The 23285-nt window shown below is 38.9% G+C and overlaps 1 protein-coding gene across 2 annotated transcripts in view; it reads right to left on the bottom strand.

Annotated features, from left to right (window-relative positions):
• The window catches only part of SGK1 (serum/glucocorticoid regulated kinase 1), a 115456-nt gene that overhangs the window by 76986 nt on the left and 15185 nt on the right, over window positions 1–23285 (bottom strand). The window contains exon 2 of one of the 2 annotated variants that reach the window (XM_072720510.1): window positions 9325–9471. The exons of the other annotated variant lie outside the window; for it this stretch is intronic. Within the exon in view, the coding sequence (XP_072576611.1) occupies window positions 9325–9357 (33 nt within the window). The 5' untranslated portion in view covers window positions 9358–9471. The remainder of the gene's footprint in view (window positions 1–9324; window positions 9472–23285) is intronic. 2 annotated transcript variants of the gene reach the window in all.

The raw sequence follows: 23285 nt of genomic DNA, 5'->3' as shown, positions 1-23285 counted from the left end.
ATGCGGTTAAAGAGATTGGCCAGTTTCTAGGGATTTTCCACTTGTGGTTTTTTCCTATTATGTAATGGTAAACAGATATTAGTCTTAATTTAAAATGGTTTAGCTGATTATGATACCAAATGATGCAGAAAACTTATAGAGTGTTCAGGTACTTCTCTGTGAACTCCTAAAGAAGTGCCTACTTGTCTCATCATTCTTTTTGTTTTCTGGGAGTGAAGAGCTGTCTTTTCCTTCAAATCCAGTGAACCTGATATTGGACACAATACTGCAGTCTCTAGGGGGCATGTGTTTTTATTCCCAAAAACTGACTTTGTTTATATGATGCCACAATTACTGTCTTTTTTTTTTTTTAAAGATTTTATTTATTCATGAGAGACAGAGAGAGAGAAAGAGGCAGAGACACAGGCAGAGGGAGAAGCAGGCTCCACGCAAGGAGCCCAACGTGGGACTCGATCCCACGTCTCCAGGATCACGCCCTGGGCCGAAGGTGGTGCTATACTGCTGAGCCACCAAGGCTGCCCTACTTTCAATTGAGATACAGGCCATCGAGTTTTCTAGTGTGAATTATTCGGATAATTCAATTGGTTATGAAAAGGGACCTCCTTTTCTAGAAGGTGTCTGCCAGTGGGCTGGTTATGACATTAATGCAAGTCAGGAGAAGGTACCCGGAAGCAAATGCCTCTCACATTGGTTCCTGAGGGGGCTTCACAGCCTGGCTCTTAAATGTAGCAGTGATATAAAAAAAGATCAGTGGTAGCAATCTGGTTTATTCACCCTAGCTATATGGGTCATCACAGAGCTTTCTTTCCTCTGAGTATCTGTAGTGTTTATTATTTACTTATGTGAAACCTTGGAACTTTAAAAAAAAATTATTTATCTGAGAGAGAGAACAGGAGGGGGAAGGGGCAAAGGGAGAGGGAGAAGTAGATTCCCTGCAGAGCAGGGAGCCTGACAATGAGGGGAGGGCCTCGAGGGGTTATTCCCAGGACCCCAGGATCATAACCTGAGCCTAAGGCAGAGGCTCAACCTATGGAGCTGCCCAGGCGCCCCAAACCTTGGAACTTTTATGCTCACTGGTTGTTATTATGCCTATGTCATCTTTCCAACTGGACCATAAGGATGAGAACAGTTTCTTAGGCTTTTTAAAATTCTCCAGAGGCTGGCATATGGTCTTAAAAATAGTAGGCAATAAAAATAGGAATTGCTTGATTATTTTTGACAACCATATTCATTTATAGTTCTTAACGTGCTTTGCTACCATCCTCTATCAAGGTGATAAATATGGTCTGTGTAACTGTTTCCCTCACACAGCAGTACCTCCCCAGACCTGAGAGGACCCAGTGGCTTTTGGAATTCCCCTTCGTCCTATGCCATTTGCCCTTGGGATTTCCCAGTCCTCTCCTGTCAGCATTGACCAACGCTCTTACATCCTGTTCTAGGTTCTCGGTGTCTAACCTGGTGCTTCCCCAGGGCGAGTCTGGGGGATGGGTGGCCAGGAGGACTGGGAGAAGAGGAAGGAAAGAGAGGACACACAAAGCCCCATCCTTCTCTGTGACACTGCTCACAGTGGCCAGCACCCAGAGCTCCTTCTCTTCATACAGCTGCCTGTGGGTTCACCTCCCACCCAACAAGTTCTCGGAGAGTTCAACACCAAATACAGTCCTTGCCGTCTACTTCCAGTGCCATAAATATAAAATCCCCTGCCTCTTCTTCCTCATTGAGACCCTCACCAGACCCCACCCCATCAAGTTTTAAATAGAAAGAGCTCAGGCATTCAGTGACAGAAATCTTCCTTTGGAAATAGAAGAAACATTTTCTTCAGTCCCTTAATAGAGGGGACTGATCCTCTTGGTTTGATTGGCCTTCCCTGGATTTAGAAAGCTTAAAAAAAAAAAAAGGAGAGGAAAGAAGAAGGAGAAGGAGAAGAAGAAGAAGAAGAAGAAGAAGAAGAAGAAGAAGAAGAGGAGGAGGAGGAGGAGGAGGAAGAAGAAGAAGAAGAAAGATGAATCAGGAAAAAGTTTTTTCAGGTCATATATCTAAGGGATGGTATGTGTTACTTCCTTTGCAAATGAAAATGGAGGCTTGTTAAGGCAGCTTAACACACAGTGATGTTAAGCTGACCCCTGGAGAAGGACCTGCTACTGTCTGTTCACAGCTCATTCACCAGAGCTTTGGAAACTTGCCCTCTTGGTTCCTGCAAGAAATCCTCTTTTCTAATATTTTTTACCTCTCCCTCTCTTGGCTACTGTCTCTTAGTGTCATTCAACATGTTCTCACAACATCTCTAAAAAGCTAGCAAACCAAACATAGAACACTCTTTTTTTACCCACAAACTTTCTTGTTCCAGTAACTCTTTCACCACCACTACCTTTCCTTCTTAGCCACGTTTCATGAAGAAAGCCACCTCACATTACTCCTCAGTCCACTGCAATTTATTCCTTAAACAATATTTATGGATGACCTAATATTTGCAGGGACTAAAGTGAAGAGCATGATAAAGAGACTCATCCCATCAAAAGAAGTTTTCACCAAGACTCCAATAAACTTCATTGCCAGATCCAAACAGCTCTCCTGAGTACCTACCCAGGTTGCCTTCTATATAGTATTTAAAGGATTCAGCACAAGCTCAGCTATCTGCTGGGCATTCTGCTGGGTACTGGGGACACAAAGAAATGTGATTGCTTGAGTGATCTTTGAGCAAGGGGTTGTCATTTCAGAGACTTACCCAAGAGCCCATGGTTTTTCATAGTGTAGTCAGTGTATAATATAGAGAACAGTTGAAAGCATGAGCTCTAGAACAACACTGGTTGGCTGAAAACACTGCAACTATTGCTGCACCTTCCCAGGGCAATATACCTACCTCGTCAGGGTTTTGTGAAGACTAAATGAAATGATGCAAGTAAGCCCAGCGCCTGGCACTGGGTGAACATTTGGTTAATATTTGCTATCTAGTATGGCTCCATGTAATGAGAGAGCTTTATACAAAATGCCATGGGAGAGAAAGATGGGGGTGGGGGGTGGGGGTAATTTGGCCCAGCTGAGAGAAATCAAAGAAAGCTGTCTGGAAGAAGTAAGGTTAAACTGAATCTCGAAGGTCGAGTTCGAGGAAGCCAAGTGAGTTAAAATGGAAAAGACATTTCTAGCAGAGAGGATGACAGAAACCAATACATGAAGGCAAGGATCTGCATGGAACATGTAGAAAGTGAGCCCAAAGAGGAGAGGCAGGAACTGAAGCTGGACAGAAAGATTGGGGCCTCGAACAATAAGTGGTAGTGGTCTCTGAAGTCTTGTAAGCAGGAGAGGGAGATTTTCAGATGTGTCTTTCAATTTGGTGTGAAGGATGGATATAAGATGGTCAAGAACACAAGTAGCTAGATGAGTCAGGAACTGGTTACAAAGGAAATGATGAGGGCCAAGCCAAAATAGTAGCAATGAGAATGGGGAGAAGAGATGAATCGTCAAGTATATATATCTATCATTTAGTTCTCTAGTCTATATTCTTGTTCTGGATTCCTAAAGCCATCTCCTAAGTGGCCTTGCCCTTTAAGTCTGTTCTTACTGGAACCACAGCATCTTTCTAAATGCAAAAGTTGATCTTGTCTCTGCTTTAAATTCTTCAGTGATTCCCCATCACCAGCAGCAGTGACTTTCAAACTATTTGGTCAAGATTGATGTACTGTAAGAAATCCCTGAACTGATATGCATTTATAATAAATATTGAGAGATATGCAACTGAGACAACTGGTACCACCCCCCCCCAGATTTACAATTTTTTCAGGAAATGCACTCACATTTTCTATTCCAGTCTAGTACTTCAAAATGTTGATTACAACCTACTGAGCTGATTTCATGACCCACTAATAAGTGCCACACAAACTGAAAAACATCTAAATGGTAAAATCTGTATTCCTTGGCCTTTGATACCAAGTCACCTAGAGTCTGAATTCTCATCTCCCATGTGTCCTCCATGCATCCAGACCTTCCACCATATAATTTGATTTACAGATGTCTTAAAGACTGCTCTCCTAAATCTTTGATCATGTGCAGACTCTTCCCTCTGACCCACCTTGTCCATATGGGTAGTCCTGCTAAGAGTCACATACTTGGGACACTTTTCCATTGTCTGACTTCTCACTGCTTCTTGACCCATTTTGGTATTTATTTGTTTAAATGGGAACACACGCACATTTACTCTGCTTTACTTATCCATTTCCCCTTATTAGAATGTGAGTTTCACAATGACCAAAACACTATTTTCTCTCCTATATTCATGACTAGGACATTCACCAAATTTAATTTGTGTGTTCTCTCTTCCTAGTCTATCTCCTCTGCATTTCTCATCTGCCTTCACTTTGAGTTGAGACTTCCAAGAAAAGAGGCTCACTATTATACCCCTAGAGTTTAGCACAGTTCCCAGCATATAGTGAGTGATGAAGAAATATTTATTGATTGATTTCAAGCCAGGTACTATTCAAGGCACAGGGAATAAAAAATAAGAAGCAGTTGTATTTAGGAATCAATAGTTGTAAAACAGTGTTAAAGCTAGAGTGAGGGGGACAAGCAGGATAGGGCTGTGATGGGGATGGGTTTGAGATAAGAACAGCATGTTTAAAGGCAAGCTCATGAGAGGGCTTGATTGGAGCCAACCTTGTTGGTAAGTACATGTGTCAAGATAGAAAGCCAGGAGGTAAGGGGAGCAGCTATCAAAGGGACATAAATACTCGAATGTTGAAATGTTATCTTTAACTCACCATACGTAAAAACTTAAGAATTTTAAACTTTAGAGTGATCTGATCAGATTGCTGTACTCTGAATGAATTAGAGTAGGTCCAGAGGCAGGCAGGCTAGACTAGAAGAATGAGCACTGTGTACGGATGTGTCTCAGGAAGGCATTTGCAAACACAGGAGAGCTTTAAAAAATGGCTGAAAAGGGCTGTTAAATTTTTAAAATTTTATTTTCAAGCTCTATGTGACCTGGATAAGGGTCAGGGAAGGGTGAATGCAGCATGAAAAGCATAAGGGCTTGGAGGTCTGGGTTCAGGTAGGATGAATACCAGGAGGGTGCACTGGGAGGGGGTTATCCTTGTGTATAATACAGAATGGAAGGGCCATGCATCCCTCTTGGCGTTCTAGTGTTGTCCTTTAAAGACCATCTCTTTCCTTTCTTCCATTCTCCCCACTCCATCCCCCTCAATCTAATCTAGTGTCAGAGGTTTATTATTTCATACAACTGTTAGGTTCCTTAATACTCTGGCTTTATTATGAAGTTAATATATTTTTGCGGTTATGGGTAGGATCAGGTGTGGCACATGAAAGGTTCCTAAACAACAAGTATAATATTGTTTTCATGTTATTCTGAGGTTGAGTAGTCAGTTTACAAGTGATTTGGATTTCCCCACAATTTCCTGAACAAAGATAGATTTAAGATATAAAAATGACTTTCTACAGGAATGAACAATAAACTAGATTAAGAGAACTGGATTCTAGTTCTGGATTTGTGACTACTTTGAGCAAGTCACACAGACCATTAACCTCCCCTACCTTCAGCTGTAAAATGTGGGCTGGGAAGAGGAAAGCCTTGTCGTCTTTTCTAACCATGTCACAGGTTTAAGGCTATTTACTCACTGGAGTTCTGCTAATGTGATGTGGAGCCTTTGCTGCTAGAATGTGCAGTGTTCAGCTCAGGTTTGTTGAATGAACCAATGATCAAGTAATATTGCTTTACTCAGGACATTTTCTTCTTGCTTGGCATTCCTGTCGCTTTCTACTGCAACTTTGTGTTTCCTCCATTAGAGAAACCGAAAAAAAAAAAAAAAAACCCATAAGGCTTTTAAAATAATCTTAAGTCTTAAGGGCAGTTGCTAGAAAACCCATTTAAATTGCAATAATAAAGATTGAATAAAGCCTCATTATTTGAATTGTATACATTACTTAATTAAATTCGAAGTGCTAAATGAAAGAGGAGATGGTTCACAACATCCAAAATGGGAACTCATTACTACTCCCTGCTCTTTCTGTTCCTTTGTTGAGTCCTCTTTTAAGAGAAACACACGGCACACTCAGTTTCATTTTTATGCAAAAACGATTTTCCTCTAAGTGGTGCATGTGCTGAGTTGGTAATGGTTTCTATTTTGGTATTCTGCTTTTTTCTCACTTCATGTTTTATAAAGAAAATGGTAAGATTTCATTGTTCCCTAAAAACAAGAAGAAAGCCAGCTAATAAATAGGTATTTAGTAAGGACCTACTAGGTCCAAAAATTATGTGAGGTTCTGAAAAAGTGGAGAATGAATTGCAGATGTTTGACGATCTCATGGAAATTGCTAAAACTGGGAAACTCACTGTGACCTCAGGACAACTGAGACAGAAGAAAGGCATTGTGAATAGGAGTCCATGTAAGTGGAAAAGGAAAAAGATATTTTTCAGGACATGCATTTTTGTGATGTATAAATATTAGTAGTAATAATTATAAAAAGACTCATAATAGAGCTAAAGGGTTAGAATCAAAGAAAAATCTCAGCAGCATTAGCCCTGGTGATCCCACCCCCTTCCTGAAATGGTTTCATCTGTCGATGGATATCAATATTGAGTGGTGTGAGCTGACCTGTTAAAGGAAAAAAAAAATGGAAATGGAACGTATAATCCAAGAATATGCATTTAAGGCACTGCATTCATATGGTCCACATTAAACTTCAAAAGAAAAGAGCAAATCCTTGTCTTTATGGGGAGCTTTATATACAACATTTTACATGTTCATATACATTTACATGGTTGATAGAAACTTCTGATCATCATGTTGTGCCAGTCTTTTACTATAAAACCAACACTCAAACAAGTCAAATATTGAGGTTATATACTAATTTGGAATCAACAGATGTTCAGTAAGCAATATGCTGCCATCTTATAAGCAAAACTGCAAACACCCAACTTTGCTTAGAAAGACTAGTGTTGGGTACATTCATTGTATCATCCTGGTGACCTTTTTCCCTTTTTATGGTAAAAGCATCTCCACTCCCATCTCCACCTTTACTTTCTTATTTGGGAGCTACTCATCTCAAAGATTATGATTTTGGGGACCTGTCAAGGACAGTTTATGGATGCCTGAACAGGATAGATTTGTGATTCAGGCAGACGGCGATAAAATCCCATGCCTCTGGTCATGGTAATTGGTCCAAGGGTTGGCATGTGACTCAAACAGAGCCAATCAGAATCTTTCTCTACAGCCCCCCACCCCCCATACTGAACCTGGAAGGTAGAGTCTTTTCTTCTCTTTTGGATTTCAAGTTCTAGGGATGCTCCTTGAGGAAGTACCAGCAACACATCTCTTGTTATGTGGAGATAGAAGCCTGAGATAACAGTCCACCTGGTGAGAGGTGGAGACACATTGCACCCAGATTCCAGAAAATGTGCCTTTTTTAAATGGAGGCCACACTGTAGTTAGATGCAAGGAATGGAATTACACAGGAGAAAAAGTTGCTTTTAGGTAGATATATTCATTCAAAACATTTCACAAGCTGAATAGAGAACAAATGTTGGTTGTAGGACCTAGACAGCTCCTGTAGGGCTCCTACTGTCTCAAGCTTCACCTCTTTGCTGGCTGGATGGTAGGAGTGTTTGAAGAGTCCTGGGCCAGGAGAGAACAGCTGGATTGGTTGGAAGGAGGGGACACTCAGAGGGCACTGGACACTGGCTACTTACTAACCCTTATAGAAATAGTCCAATATTTCAAAATCAGTATGGCTTACTGTGCATTCCAGTTGAACATTAGCCCTGGTTTGGGGAAAGAAGAGATGGTATTGGGGCTGCTTCTTGTGGAAACGGAAGGGTAGACTATGTGAGATAGATTTCACATGGCTATAAAAACCATTAAGTTACTTGAACTCAAACTGTTCTTAGAGTTTGGGATCCTGTGGTCTCCATTTATATCCTAAATTGATGATGACCAAGATTTCATTTCTTTCCCCAATTCAACTGTCCCTGAGCACGCTACCAAGTGCCAGTAGGTATAAAAAAATCATTTGTCCATGTCCAGGGTGAAATAAAAGAAGCAGCTAATGTTTCATTTAAAAAAAGTGTGGGGAGGGGCAAATATTCTAAGCATAAGGGAAACTAATCCAAACTAATAAAAAAATAGGGAAGAATTTTCCTTAAACATGGAATAAAATTTCTTGAATGGGTTTTAGTGGGTACTTTGGTTGACAAATCCACTAAAACAAAACAAAAACAGAGTATTAATGAAAATGAGGGATTTGAACTCCAGGTCTGTCTTTCTCTAGTGAACCGAATATTAAGGAAATACTATTGTTTGAAAGAAGAACTGGTCAGCAGACAACTAGCTCACAGGTACATTTTTCTTGCCCCATAGGGAAAATTTTTTGGAGCCCAAGAGTCACAGTCAAGTGGTCATTAAACACTAGTAGAAAACCTACTCATTTCCATTCTTTGTTTTGTCTCTTTTTAATCCACCCTACACTTTGCTGCTCCATCCATTTCCCCCCGTGCCAGTTTTTGGTTATGTTACTTCTTTGCTTAGTACCCTCAAGGGCTCTTCATTGTCTACTGAATATGGTATAAGCCCCTTTGTGTAGCATTTTCCCTGGACTCACCACATGCTCTGGCCCTAGCACAATTTATAATCCTATTCCTCACAACTCATCTACTTTTGTGCCAGATGCTAGCCAAACAGATTATTTGGTCTTTTCCTAACAAATACTACATTTTTTTGTCTTTTGAGCTTCTGGCTGTTTGTGTGTTCTTGTCAACAGAGATGCCTTTTATTCTTTTGTTCATCTCAGTTTTGAGGCCAAATCTTACCCAAACTTGAAATCTTAGCTCTAAAAACATCTTCACAAATGCTCATTACAACTCCATGAAGTTATCTATCTCCATGAAATCTCATTCCAATTCAAACTTTCCATGTGAATCTATCATGTTATATGGCACCATGATTCACGCACTCTTTAATGACTCCAGCCAGTATTTATTTTCATGGATGATTACCATGAGGTATATTCTCCTCCTGGGGTCATGGGAAATACAGAATAATTTTTTTGTCATAATGTCATGCTAGAAGGGTTAGGAGGAAATAACTCATAATGCATACATGAAATAGGAAGTCTTCATTTATACCCTGAAAATTCCCTTGAGGGTTCAGTCATAAAATTAATTCCTTGCCACCATTGCTGCTATTCCTTTTTCTCAGGGAGGGTATGAGGCCTTAAGAGCTGCAGTAAAATTCCTAACATGTCCTTGGACCAACACTTTCCAGAGCACTCATTTGCTTTTGACATTTATTTGACTTGGGAAGTGGCCAATGATTCACTTACGATTTCATCTCCAGGTGCTTTTTGCCTTTCCATCCATTGGCATTAGTTTTGCCTCTCTGATTATCTCAAGCTTTAATATTTTTGCTTGTCACCTTCTTGAAAAATCGCTGGACTCCTTATCGTTGTTGCCTGCTTAGTCACTTTTCCCTGAAAACACACGAAGGCCAGTATAAGAATGTTTGGGGGTAGGAGTTGTGGGACCATTTTACTGGGAGCCCTCAACTTGACTTTTCATCACATTCCTCTTTTCAATAACCAGTTTCTTCTAATCTCAATCTTCCCAGTGGCCTTTCCTTGTAGAAAGATGTCTCTAACCTGTAAAGTATACTTCCTATTACCATTTCATTACCAACATCTTAATCATGACTGTCTTGAGGACACATAGAAATTCCTAAGTATTTGTTGAATTAATAGATATGTAAAGGAATGGAGAGATGCCTTGTAGTGATGATTCAGTTTCTTAAGTTGTGCCCCTTACTAGATTGTAAATGCTTTATAGATAAAGATTTCACTTTAGACATCTTTGTGTCACTTGTCACTCCAAGCAGTATCTTGCATGGATCGAGTTCAGCAAATAATTTATGGTATCAGTTGCTAAGTGTGCACTTCTCACCCCGAGGGGTCCATATGAACTAGCAGACCCGATTTTTGGAGATTTCATAGCTAATTTTCTGTTCCAGTTTCCTTCAATCTAGATCAGATACCACATTTTTAAGGCCCTGATCCAATGCTTTCATTTACCTACTTGTTCATAGTTTTAGCTTTTGTCCACTTTGGTGTTTATCTCAGTATCTTAGCACTGTTAAAAGATGTGATTTCAAGTGTTGTTTCTACGACTTATTAGATGAGTGACTTTGGGCAAGTAACTTAACCTCTGAGTGTTTTCTCATCCATTGAGAGGTAACGATCATACCTATCTAATAAGCGGTGAGGATTGGAAGATGATTCACTGGTAGTAACAGGAAGCACGTGAGTTCTAAATATGTAAAATGAATATATATGTACAGGTACACCTCAGAGATTTTGTGGCTTCATTCTACACCACAGCAATACAGGAAATGTCACAAAAAATGAGTCAAATGAATTTTTTTGTTTGACCAGTGCATATAAAAATTATGTTTACACTACCCCATAGCTTAAGTGTGAATGAAGTAGCATTGTCTAAGGAAATGTATATACCTTTTTTCAAGTATACTTTGTTTCTAAAACATACTAATCATTTATCTGAGCTTTTAGCCAGTTGTAATCATGGACTATAGATCACCATAACAAGTATAACAATAAAAAAGAAGTTTGAAATATTGAGAGAATTACCAAAATGTGACACAGAGACACCAAGTGAGCAAATGCTGTTGGAAAAATGGCACCCATAGGCTTGTTCAACACAGGGCTGCCACACCACAAACCTTCAATTTATAGAAAATGCTGTATCCGAGAAGTGCAATAACACAGCATATTAGAATGAGGAGTGTCTATCATAAGGGTAATTAATTTTGGGGCAGCCCCCGTGATGCAGCGGTTTAGCGCTGCCTGCAGCCCAGGGCGTGATCCTGGAGGCCCTGGATCGAGTCCCATGTCAGGCTCTCTGTATGATGCCTGCTTCTCCCTCTGCCTGTGTCTCTGCCTCTCTCTCTCTCTCTCTCTCTCTGTCTCTATAAATAAATAAATAAATAAATAAATAAATAAATAAATAATCTTAAAAAAATAAAGGTAATTAATTTTGTAATTATTCACAGTTTCCTTTTCATAAATGAAATTGGCTATCAGAAAAGACAAGAAGCTTTTAATCACTTACGTTAGAGAAAGTTGTAGGCTCTTGGCAAGTATGGGTAGAAGGAAATCAAGATCTTTATGATCTTGTTCAGTTCTGACATACTGTAATCCCACATATAACTTGTACACACACTAATAAGGTTTAACTATGTATTTGAGCTTCTTGCACTTGAGCTATGACAGGTCAACTCACTAATTACTTTCCTCCTGATTGAGGAATAAGAGACACTGGCTTGTAAGCAGTTCGAGTAGGAAAAGTCCCAGGGCTTTCAGTTTACTGTAAGCCTTATAGGAATAGTATAATTTGTTTATTTGTTTTTTTCTGTACTACTACAAGGAGGCTCTATCATTAGAAACATTGAGGCCAGAGCAAGACAGGTGATACGCTGTCCTTTGTCCTGTTAAATCAATCCTGATTCTAGACTTGTTCTTTTGATTTTAACAGGGGTATTGATAAATGAGGGAACACCCAAATAAGAGCAGATAGAATGGGGAAAGAGATAATGATGGTCACTTCTAGGTATCAATTTGACTACACTATTTTACCTGGTTATTAAACTGAACACTGGTTCATGTGCTGCTATGAAGGAATTTCATAGATGTGATCAAGATCTACAATCAGTTGGCTTTAACTGGAAGAGTTTATGTTTGATAATGTTTAATTGACCTCATCCTTTCAGTTGAAAGGCTTTAAGAACAGAACTGAGGTTTCCTCTAGAAAGAAGAAATTCTGCCTGTATTAGTCTCTTGGGCTGCCCTATACATTTCTGACTTGTCATTTCCACAATCACATGAGCCATAGCATTTAAGTAACTATATATATGTCTCCTACTGGTTCTGTTTCTCTGGAGAACCTTGACTGAAGTAGAGATCAAATAGGAAGGTGGAAATGAAAACTCAGAAAGGCCATGATAACAATTTTCTGGTATCTGGATATCTATTATGTGAAAGATGAACCAATGGATGAAGGTGACAACAGGGCACATTTGGACTTCCCATATACTAAAAGTTAAATGGGGCCTTCTTTTAAAGAAAGCAGCTGCCTTTCAGCAGACACATCAAAGAGAAATCTGACCAGTCTTTCACTTCCTAAAATGAAGTGCCAAAATAATGCATTTTTAAATATTAGGCATTAAATAAGTCCCTTCCTTATAGCTCTTTTATAGCTCTTTAAAATGTTATTTGCTCTTATAACATTTCTTCCCAGAACTTCACTCTGGCTCATATACACAATATTTCCACTTTGTGGATCATTGTACTAAGCCTGAAGCTCCCTAGATGCATATTCATTCACTGAGTGAAGCTGCTCACATGGTTCTCATCTTGTAGAAGATAAAACTGATGCTTTTTTGAAGTCATCCAAGCAGAGCAAGACTTGGATGAGGCTAGAGAGTTTATAAACTTTGAGCCAGTGTTTTCCTTACCAAACTAGGCACCATCTCTCAGCCAAATGGCTTTAGCATTGTCCAATTTTCACCAATTTTTCTGTATGATTTTAGCCAGCAAAACAAATTCTATGCTGGTATAGACTATGCTAAGCATAGACTCAAGAACTGAGTTCTTAAAAAAGGCAAACTTTTTTTTTTAATTTTTTTTAAAATTTATTTATGATAGTCACAGAGAGAGAGAGAGAGAGAGAGAGGCAGAGACACAGGCGGAGGAAGAAGCAGGCTCCATGCACCGGGAGCCTGATGTGGAATTCGATCCGGGGTCTCCAGGATCGCGCCCTGGGCCAAAGGCAGGCGCCAAACCGCTGCGCCACCCAGGGATCCCAAAAGGCAAACTTTGTAATGCACAAATGGCATTATCATTTTGTGATGCGAATGCTACTCTCTCCATCTCTCAAACCTAGTGAGTGAATCTTTTAAAAATAACATCGAAGCTGGGAGGTGACTTAAAAATCAGCCTTTGAAATATATACTTCAGGTGTGTCCTATGCACCCAACTCTGGATGCCATCATGCAAGTATATACTTATGGAGGGCTTCTCCCTTGAATTTTACTTTTCCCAATGTACACTTGATGTGATTGCATGCTGTAATTACTTTTTCCACTCTTCAGCAACTTTAGCTGAAATATAGAACCAATATAAGATATAATAACAATATAATAATCATCCCTTGCAACGAGAGATGAAAATAATGGATTTCCTCATTTAAAATGAGGCACCTTTTAACTCTAATCATTAGTTTAGATGGAGATTATGCCTGTTTTAAGTCCCTCTGTCTGGTTATCTTGAAGGATATTGAATGTTGTTCTGGTACCAGTTAACATAATCTTGTTTCTGCTTTCTTTTACCTAATAAATTGCATACAATTATATTAATACAATAGGACATACACTTTGAAATGTTTTTAAAATGTATTTCTAAAAAGGGAAAGGTATTGTTTCATATCAATCCGAACAGAACTAATAAACCCTAGAATGGAATAGATTTTTCCAGGTCCTAAAAGCTCCATGGTGCTCTTAATTATTTGCTCTTTCTCATTTTCCTAGAAATGGAGAAATTAAAAAAAAAAAAAAAACTTATTTATTTATTTATTTATTTATTTATTTATTTATTTATTTATTTTAAAGATTTATGTATTTATTCATGACAGACACAGAGAGAGAGGCAGAGGGAGAAGCAAGCTCCATGCAAGGAACCTGATGCGGTACTCGATCCCTGAACTCCAGGATCATGCCCTGAGCCGAAGGCAGACGCTTAACCCTTGAGCTACCCAGTGTCCCTGGAGAAATTTTTAACAAACATTTTTAAGAATTTCCACAGCTGGCATGTGGTAAAAAAATTTTTTTTAGTTCTTGATCAGAAGTAAAGTTAATTCATTTGGAATTTAAAGTTAGCTTAAAATTCAAGTTCAATTGATATGAATTTTCTAGTTAACCTAGCTTTTCAGAACTCATTTCAGAATTCTACATATAATAGCCTGGTTAAAAAAAAAAAAAAAAGGCCTATCTCAGCATGGTGATTAAATGATCAATTTAGGTTACAGAATATAAATAAGCAAGCAGAAAAATATTAACTGTTTTTTCAAAAGTACACCCAAGGCAATTTTCATAGAATTTCTTGATTTTGTCTCAACGACTATAAGATTTCTGAGGGGAAACAAAAAAGTAATGAATGGTCTTATTTCTTTTCACAGATCAGTAATGGGAACTGGGGTCAGTTGTATTGCCCCTAGATAAAACTGTGAATCAGCAATTTGTCTTGGACACATGTGTAGATATCTGGGCTATACATTTGTACAGGAAACCTCAGGTGAGACCTGGGAGCAGGGTCTGAAGGGGACATGATATAAAGGGGGGGAAGTACTCTGGTTGGCATGGGGCTGGGCTCCACACAGTTTTCTTCCAGCAAGGACAGAAGGCCGGTGGCAGAGGCAGAGGCATTTCATAAATGGGGCCCAGAGGGCTCCTCTTGCCCCTGTCCTAGGGTCAGTATCATTGCCAGGGCCCCCTCCCACCCCATAGGTGGCCTTCCACTAGGCAGTGGTTCTTATACTTAAGCTTGCATGTAAATCACATGGAGGGCTCTTTAAAACACAGATTTCTGGACCCCATCTCCTGAGTTCTAGGATGGGGACCAAGATTTGCTTTGATTTCAAGTATCCAGGTGAAGCTGATATCACTATTCTAGGGACCCCACTTGGAGAACCACTGCTCCAGGCCTTGTACATTCTTGCTTTTCCCTCCTTAGTGTCCTTTCCCTCCTCCTTCAAATCAAGGATAGGATTTTAAAACCCTGATGTCCTCACCAGGAAAACCACATTTGATGTCTTTCCCACAGGGCCAGGGTGTTAGCATTTTCTAAAGTGACCATTTACTCATGAAAAATGATTTGCTCATTTGAATGTGTTCCAGCCCTCAAGGAGCCTTTTGGTGCAATTGAGGTTAGGTGAGAGGTAAATAGCCAAATTATACCTCAGTGGCAGTCTCCCCTCAGACTGTCCCCAGAAAAAGATCCAGTTGTGTGTATGTGTTTGTGCGCACGCGTGCACGTGTGTGTGTGTGTGTGTGTGTGTGTGTGTGGTCTTTAACCTTATCTGGCCTCCAGCCTGGTTGTATTTTGCTGGCTCTGCCTAGCCACCTTTGCTGTTAGTCTGGCATCCTTGGGATGCATTAGCCACCATGTGTTGATGTTGACATGAGAGGATAATGAAGGGCGGATGGCTAGGGGCTGGAAAACACCCCTCCGCTCTGCTCTCTGTCCCATTCGGCAATCATCAGGGGCATGATTCCTGCTGAGTTTCAAAGCCACTGGAGAATACTGCCCTTCAGCATCTTGTCCTTACATTCCCTTCTCCACCACTGTGCAAATCCATCCAGGGAAACAAATACTGTGCAATCTTTCCAAACTTCACCTTCTGCACTCTCAAGGGACTATGGCCCCCAACCACTCTCTTGTCCTTGTATAGTGCCTTCTTCTCCCTTCATTCCACACCCAAAAGCACACATGCATTTCATTTAACGTAAAGGAATACTTGCTGGGCACTCCTCCTCCAGCTGTAGAGATGGATGGAGGTTTCCAGGTTGGGGTTCATCTGAACATGGGGCTATGCTGTCAATGCAAACCCATTCCTTTATAGGTCTGAACATTTGTGAAGGCTATTACTTGTTAGGTGCTTGTGGAGGCACAAAACAAGAATGTACAACTGAAATGGGAGACAATGAACTTTACTAAAGGCCAGTGATGTTTTAAAAGTGATATAAAGACAACATTTCCTGGGAAGCAAGTATCAGAAGCAATGGATTTAGGATCAGCTGAGAGAAAGGAGCTGCTAAAGCATTTGACTTCCAAGCAGACTGCCCATTTCACCAGCAATGTTTTACAATGAGGATGCCATCAACTTTACCTGATCCAGGATTGACTCTAACATATAAAATGGTATGGAAGGTGAAGCAAGACAAGAGGTTTTTTGGGAGTGTCTTCAGATCACAGAGGCTTAATACTAACTGCCAAGAGACAACATCTGACCCCTACTAGAAGGTCAGAGGTTAACAGGGCTCAAAGGATCATTTATACCCTTCTGACAGCTGGGGAAAATGAACACTGATTAAGTTAAATAGACTGCCCAAATTAAAACAGGTGCATCCTGGTTGTAGTGAAATGATGGTTGGCATTTGACAGGCTGGGATTTGGGTTCCAGCTGGAATACTCCTTGTGACCTTAGTCATGAGCTTCCTGGGCTTCAACATCCTCCTTTACCAACAGGGAATATCCTCTAATTGAGCAATTGCAAGGACCAAATAAAATGTATGACAGTTAATATGCACCTAATCTTAGTTTCTTACTTTCATTCTTTCATCCAGATGGCTTGTGTCTTCTTATATGTGATATTATTATGATCTTTTCCCTAACCATCATCATCATTATCACCACTATCAGATGCCTACTTGCAGGACAGAAAAGTTACTGTGAGGCTTAATAAAGATAATGTTTGTGAAAACACTCTATTTATACAAATGTATATTATTATTAAAGGCTACACTGATTTGTCACAAGACCGTCATATTGGCTATCAAATACACTAAAATCCAAATGATAGGTGGAGAGGTTGTTTTGTTTTGCTTGGATTTTCTGTTTGCTTTTGGATTTTGGTGCCACATATCATCAAAGACTATGTCAAAGGTGATAACTTATGAGTGATGTAATATCCAAGGTACATTATCTGAGTTTCATGTTTCTACACTATTCTAGATTCACAAATGTTTCACAAATGAGTACTCAATAAAGCAAGGACTCTTTTCAGTAAAAATGAAGTCAAGTTTCTGCCACTGATTCCAATAGCAATGTCCCAACACACTAGAAACAGCTTTCTGTAATTGAAGGCCTATTGTGTCCCAGGCACTGTGTAATTATCACCCTTTACACCTAATACTCCACAAGGTCAGTATTATCATATTACAGACGAAAAATATGGAGGCTCAAAAAAGTTGCTTGCCTTGTGTAAAGTCATACGGCAAGTAAGATGTGGAATCGAGGTTTGACTCCTATCACCTCTCCACAGAATGTGCTAGACCTCAACCACAAATATACAAACACATTTTTATCCTAGCATCCATAACTGCACTTGACATAATGAAATAAGTTATTTCTAACAAAAGATTTTTGAGCTTAGGAATAAGTAGAAACAACATTCACATAAATAAGTACAACACATGGCATATTAGAGAGGAGCTTATTAGTCCTAGGTATCTGCCATCCCTCTGCTCCTTCTGAGAAAAAAAAAAAGCAACAAAGTGACTTGGTCATATTGGCCACAATCCATTGAACAAGGCACCTGGCAGGGAGGTAGCCTGCCATAGGCTGCTGTTGTCATAAGAGAGGGGCTACAGGAGTCTATCCATACTTAATCTTCATTAGCAATCTGAAAACCTTTGGAGAAGAGTTACATGGTAAGATACGTGGAAAGACTCTGTGGTATCAGGGTGAACGTTGAGATGAATATGGATGAATGGCAGGCATTTCAAGAGACAAGGTGGAGATGAGTTTGGTTGAAGCCAAAGGTTCCTATGGCAGCAAGACAGAAAATTAGCTTCCAGAGAAGAAGTATAAAACTAAACATCTTTTCCAGGTGTAAAATATAATTTCCACGAAGTCAGTTTTTTCATTGGCAAAGAAGTATTTCCAACCATTTTATGATGAAAAATATGTTTGTTTATCCTCAAAAGTCCCTTAACCAAAAGGTAAATGTATATGTAAGGTTGCCTTGGGGAGCTTCTAGGAACCATAAGAAGAATTGCTCTAAACCAGAAGGAAGGCAAAACAAAGTAATTCATAAGATTATAGATGTGGCATTAGGAAGTCCTAAATACCTTCTCTCATACCAGAATTACTTGGTTTCCTAATAATTTTTTTCTCTGTGTTATGTTTTCTAGACTTTTAATAATTTTCCTCCATCTATGTCTCATAATTAAGAAAGACCAAGTTAACACTAGAAAGTGTTCATAAGCAGGAAACCACATTTTATTCCATCACTCAGAATAATCAGTGTCAGTTTAGTTATAGCAACAGATGTTAAAACACACATAGCAACTACAAAGGCTCTTTATAATGTCAGTTTAATTTAAACCCTAACCTCAGATTTTTTCCACAGATACAGTGAGAAACCACAAGGATCCTCTGTCTGAATGTTCCTTCCATACACTGCAATAAAAGTTCTTGTTTTGGAAATAGAGAAACCTTTTGAATCAGCAGTCATGGCCTACTGTGTCTGCCATGGTCCTGCCACATGTTTAGTACGTTAGCCTTCTTAGGGTCCAGGGGAAAATATGCCCCCCTCCCCCACCCATTATTTTCACTGTGGAGTTTTGGCTATACATTTCAGATGGAAAGTAGGTAGTGTACTAAAGTGGCAAACCACTTTTTAAAAAACTCTTGTTTTTTAAAGAGAATGGCAAAGAATTTAAACAATATTTACTGAGTCTTCACTGTGGACAAGCTAATGTGCTTCTTAGGGGAATAAGCAGATGTATAATTGAACAAACCATTCACTATGCAGGAAGTGTATAGTCTAAAAGAGTATCGTTCAATAGAAATAAAATGTGAACCACATATGTAATTTTAATGTTCCACTAACCTCATTAAATGAAATAAAAAGAAAGATAGAATTACTTACAAATATAACTTATTTAACCCAAAATATTCCAAATACTGTTCTTTCAAAATTTAATCAACACAAAATTATCAATGAGGTATTTCATATTTTTTTATACTATGCTGAGCCTTTAAATCTGGTATGTACTCTAGACTTAGAACACATCTCAACTTAGAATAGTCACATTTCAGATGCTCAACTGCCACATGTAGCTAGTGGCTACTGTGTTAGACTCCATAGGTCTAGTATTTGAAAGGCATAAAGGTATAAATGACTGCAGTACAAGCTCTAGTTGATTTAGGGAGAGAAGAAAATTTTCTATGGAAAAGATGGTATTTGAAATTGGTGTTCTAGATAAAAGTTATAAGTTGGAAAGATGAGTGTAGTTCATGCTGAAAGATCTGTAGAACAATAGTTTAGGGGAGGAACATGGCAGGGAATCACTACTTTGTTCAGCAGAGTTTCTCATTGTGCTTGGGATAAGGAAACAAATCCTTAAGGAGGTCCATGAGATCCTATAGAAGGTTGTGTGTGTGTGTGTGTGTGTGTGTCTGTGGTTTTTTTTTTCACTTTACTCTCCCTAGTTATGCCCTACACTCAGACTCTCTGCTCCAGTCTCAGTCTATATACTATGTCTCATAAAACCCCTACTTCTTCCCATCCCAGTCTTTATATAAGCAGAGCTTTGCCTGGAACTTCTCTGTTTTGGCTCATCATTACTTCTAGCACATAGCATAGTGCTCAACTGATAGTCCTCAGTAAGTACATTTGAATGAACAAATCAATGATTACAGAGAACATGCAGGGAAGAAGATGGGAAGGTCAGAAAGGTCAAACTGAGGTACTAGCTTAGAATTGTAATCAATTCTGTGAGCAAACCAGTTCCACCTGTCAAACTGCATATTAAATGTTTATCTGCAGCTCAAGCCATATGTGGGATGTTTTGGAGTGAGGAGAGACAGGCAGTGGAGAGCCCTGTTAGGAACCTTTTGAAGGAGTCCAGATAAGAATCCATCGGATCCTATACTGTAGGAGAGTGGTGGTGGATGTACGCATTAGTTATAAATCACACTGAGAGCAAATCATTTTGCAGAAATTGTACATTCTTAGAGGCAAAAAGAACTTTTGCCATTTTACAGATGGGACAAGTGAGACTCAGATAAGATAAATTACTTTCCTTTAATTAAACTTTAGAGCTCTTCACTCTGCACAAATGGATTTTGTTATGAAAAGTAAGGTCCCATAGAGATTGTATAAGAGAAAGGATCATTTTACAAACATTAAATTAAGCAGCTACAGAAAAGTGGGGTGGGAGGGAGATGAAAAGGATCCAGAATGCATTGAAATTATGAAAGAAATGGTTTTAAAAAGTTTCTAACACCAGATAAAACTGATCTGAAATGTGAAGCTGGTCGAATATTCATTCAGTGAAGGGTTCCGATTTAGCAAGTCACTTAAATATTTTCATTTTCTAAGAATGTTAGAAGTACTACCAATACATCCTCATAATGATCAAAATGTCAAAGGCTGCCCATCTGACAAAATACAAAAAGACCGAAAAAGGAAAATTAAATGGCAGTACCACGGCCAAAGCTTATTCTGTGACTCATATGCTGTCTTCCAAATTAGATAACTTGTGTTTTTCTAGGCTGTGTTTTCAGCTGAACTTCATGTTTTCTGTCTGAATGTCTCAGAAGAAGGTGAGAAGAAGGAGAGAATATTTTTAATTTTAGAAGAATTAAGCTCTGGCAATTTATACTTAGGATCCAGACAATTTAAAATGGCTTATAATTTGCCAGTTTCTAAAAAGCTGTAAAAGTCTATTTCATTGGGAAACATTTGTAAATTTTTAAAAATCTTAAATAGTTACAATGAACTAAGATAACATTATAAAGGGGAACTAAGTATATCATGAGGTTTTGCTGGTTATGTGTCCCTAAATGGTGGAATCTTTAGGTTAGAGGCAAACAAAAATATTCGAAGACGTATGTTTATTTAGTGGTCAAATTACAATTAAAGAAAAGAACAATCAGGTAGGCTGTACAGTAGACATCACAAAGTCAAAACAGCCTAGATTGGATAGAAATTTCACTTTAAACCAGTTAGTTTTTATAATATGGAGATCAAACTTTGATTTAATCCTCAAGATTTGATGACATGTACTTTAATAAAAACTTGCATTTTAATGTCAAAAAACCCAGAAGTCAGATCGCTTAGTACAAGATTATGATTAGACTTGGAATCCACATGGATTATTTTTGTGAGTTAAGAAAAGTAAATAATATAAAACCAAACTCAAGGAAGCATGGATATTAAGGTGATTTATTGAGACATTGGAGACATAAATCAGACGTAATTATCTGCTTTTCAAAATCTAGTCATCTTTACCTCCTCAAATGGTCTCATAATTCTTTGATGATGCACAGCAGAGAAGCGGTTATGTCAAACTGAAACATGGACAAGGAAAGATAAATGGTAGGTCTGACTAGCAGTTTGAGATGCTAATATTCCTTTTGAGGATTGCACTTATTGACTACACTTGGGAAATAAAGGGCATCCAATACTTGGGAATTTAGCAGCACACATTTCCAAAGCTTTGCTTTTGTACCCACCAGTAATCAGAAGGAATCTGCTTCAAAACTTGTGGTTGTGCATGGTAACTCAGGTCCTGAGCAAAAACAAGCAAGATATTCTGTAGCAGTGAAGCCTATCTTGCCTCCTACCTCACAGTCCTCCCTATGCCTCTTCTCATCTTTAATTTTCTTTAGCCATTCCCCACCTAATGAAGTGTGTTTTACTTTTTTTTATTGTGAGAAAACATGCATGATGTTGTACATACATAATGTACAATATAATATACATAATAATATACATTTACTATTGTAATCATTGTGTGTAATTCCGTACATTCACATGGCTGTACAACCATCATCATCATCTGTATCCAGAACCTTTGCATCTTTCCAGACACAAACTCTTACTCATTAAGCAGTAGCTCTTCGTTCCCCTCTCCCTTGGTCCCAGCTCCTGGAAACCACCATTCTACTATCTGTCTCTATGAATCTGATTAGTCAAGGTACAGTATGCAAGTGGAATTAGGACCTTCTTTGGAGAGCTATCATGAAGCATTGCAATACAGCAAGCACAGGCATATCATGCTCCAACTGATGTTTTAGAAAGCTCTTGTAGACTGAAGTTTAGAGGGTTCTGTGGGACAAGATTGGCAACAGAAAGCCAGTTAGGAGGTGGTGGCAGTTCTTCAGGGCAGAATGAAGACGACTTGGGCTAGGGAAATGGCAATGCAGACTGTCAGTAAGTAAATGGAAGTGGGAGCCAAAAGCTGTTTAGAAGGTCAGATTGACAAGAGTGGATTCCCTTCTACTCCTAGACCAAAGAACCTGAGAATGCTAGCATGAAAACAAAAACTCCAGTCTTAGTTTCTGCAGTTCCTATGGTAACAGACAGTGAGCATGGACTGTCCAGTGAAAAATCGTAACAGTTTCTAGAGAAGTGATGTGATGAAGTAAGGGAAAGAGAGTCTTAAATGTTGTCAACTGACATGGGCCTTCTTATCTGTGTGACCATGGGAAGTTACTTAACCTTTCTGATGCTCAGTATCCTTGTTGGTGAATCAAGGTTAAGGATACCGCATTCCTGAGTTGTGAGACACAAGGAAGAAAAAAACATCATTGAATGTGCTCCGAGTTAAGTGCTATGAAAACACTACCTGTGAGAGTATATTATAACCAATCAGTGAAGGGTAATTATTACTCTAAGTCAGTATTTACTGAGAGTTAAAGAGACATTTGAAGAAAGAAATCTGTGCAATTTATAGCAGCTAGATAAACTCCATGGATCCTTTGGAAACTACAGCTAGCTACAGAAAACTATGTAGAATTTAGTGAAGTGTGGGGTAAGGCTGAGGAGTGAACAAAGGAGGAATGAGCAGGTAGAGGAATAGTAAAAAGGATGCGATGGAGACCAAGTTCATTCCTGAGCTACACAGATGTGGAGGGTTATGCCAAGGAACATAGGGCATAAGGTAAAATATGCTGACTGTATCCAGAATAAGGAAAACTTTCAAAAGCCATCCAAAGAGGTCAGTGGACAAAGAGTAAAGTTCATAAAAAGTATCGTCCCTAACATTGTTATTATACTCTGTTTTAGCAAATCACTTTAAAAAAAGATTCCCAATCTGGAAATACTCAATGTTTGAATATGTCTGTTTATTCTAATTTCAAAGAAAGAATTAGGCCACTTCCTTCTAGACTGGGTTTTGGGGCCTCTGGTAAACTCTCCCAATCTCTGTGAGGTTTTTTTTTTTTTTCTTTTCCCCTGAGATAGGTGAGGATGAATAATGTAACTTAAACTAAAGCATTTGGCATCCGTTTTTTCAAGACAGCCCCAAATACCATTATTCTTCACAAAATAAAATGCTTCAATTAAGAAAAAAAGAAAGGAAATCAAGAAGAGGAGAAACACAAAACAGTAGATGTCTGAGAGTAAAAGAGTATATTGCCACAAAGAAGAAACTTGGCTTCTAATATCAAGTTTGCCACTTCTCTCTCTGACTCTGGGGAGGTTCTTTCTT

This window comes from Vulpes vulpes, chromosome 1 (assembly GCF_048418805.1).
Source record: "Vulpes vulpes isolate BD-2025 chromosome 1, VulVul3, whole genome shotgun sequence".
NCBI lineage: Eukaryota > Metazoa > Chordata > Mammalia > Carnivora > Canidae > Vulpes > Vulpes vulpes.
The sequence above is the reverse complement of the archived record's forward strand: the minus strand, read 5'-3'. Positions and strand labels throughout refer to the sequence as shown.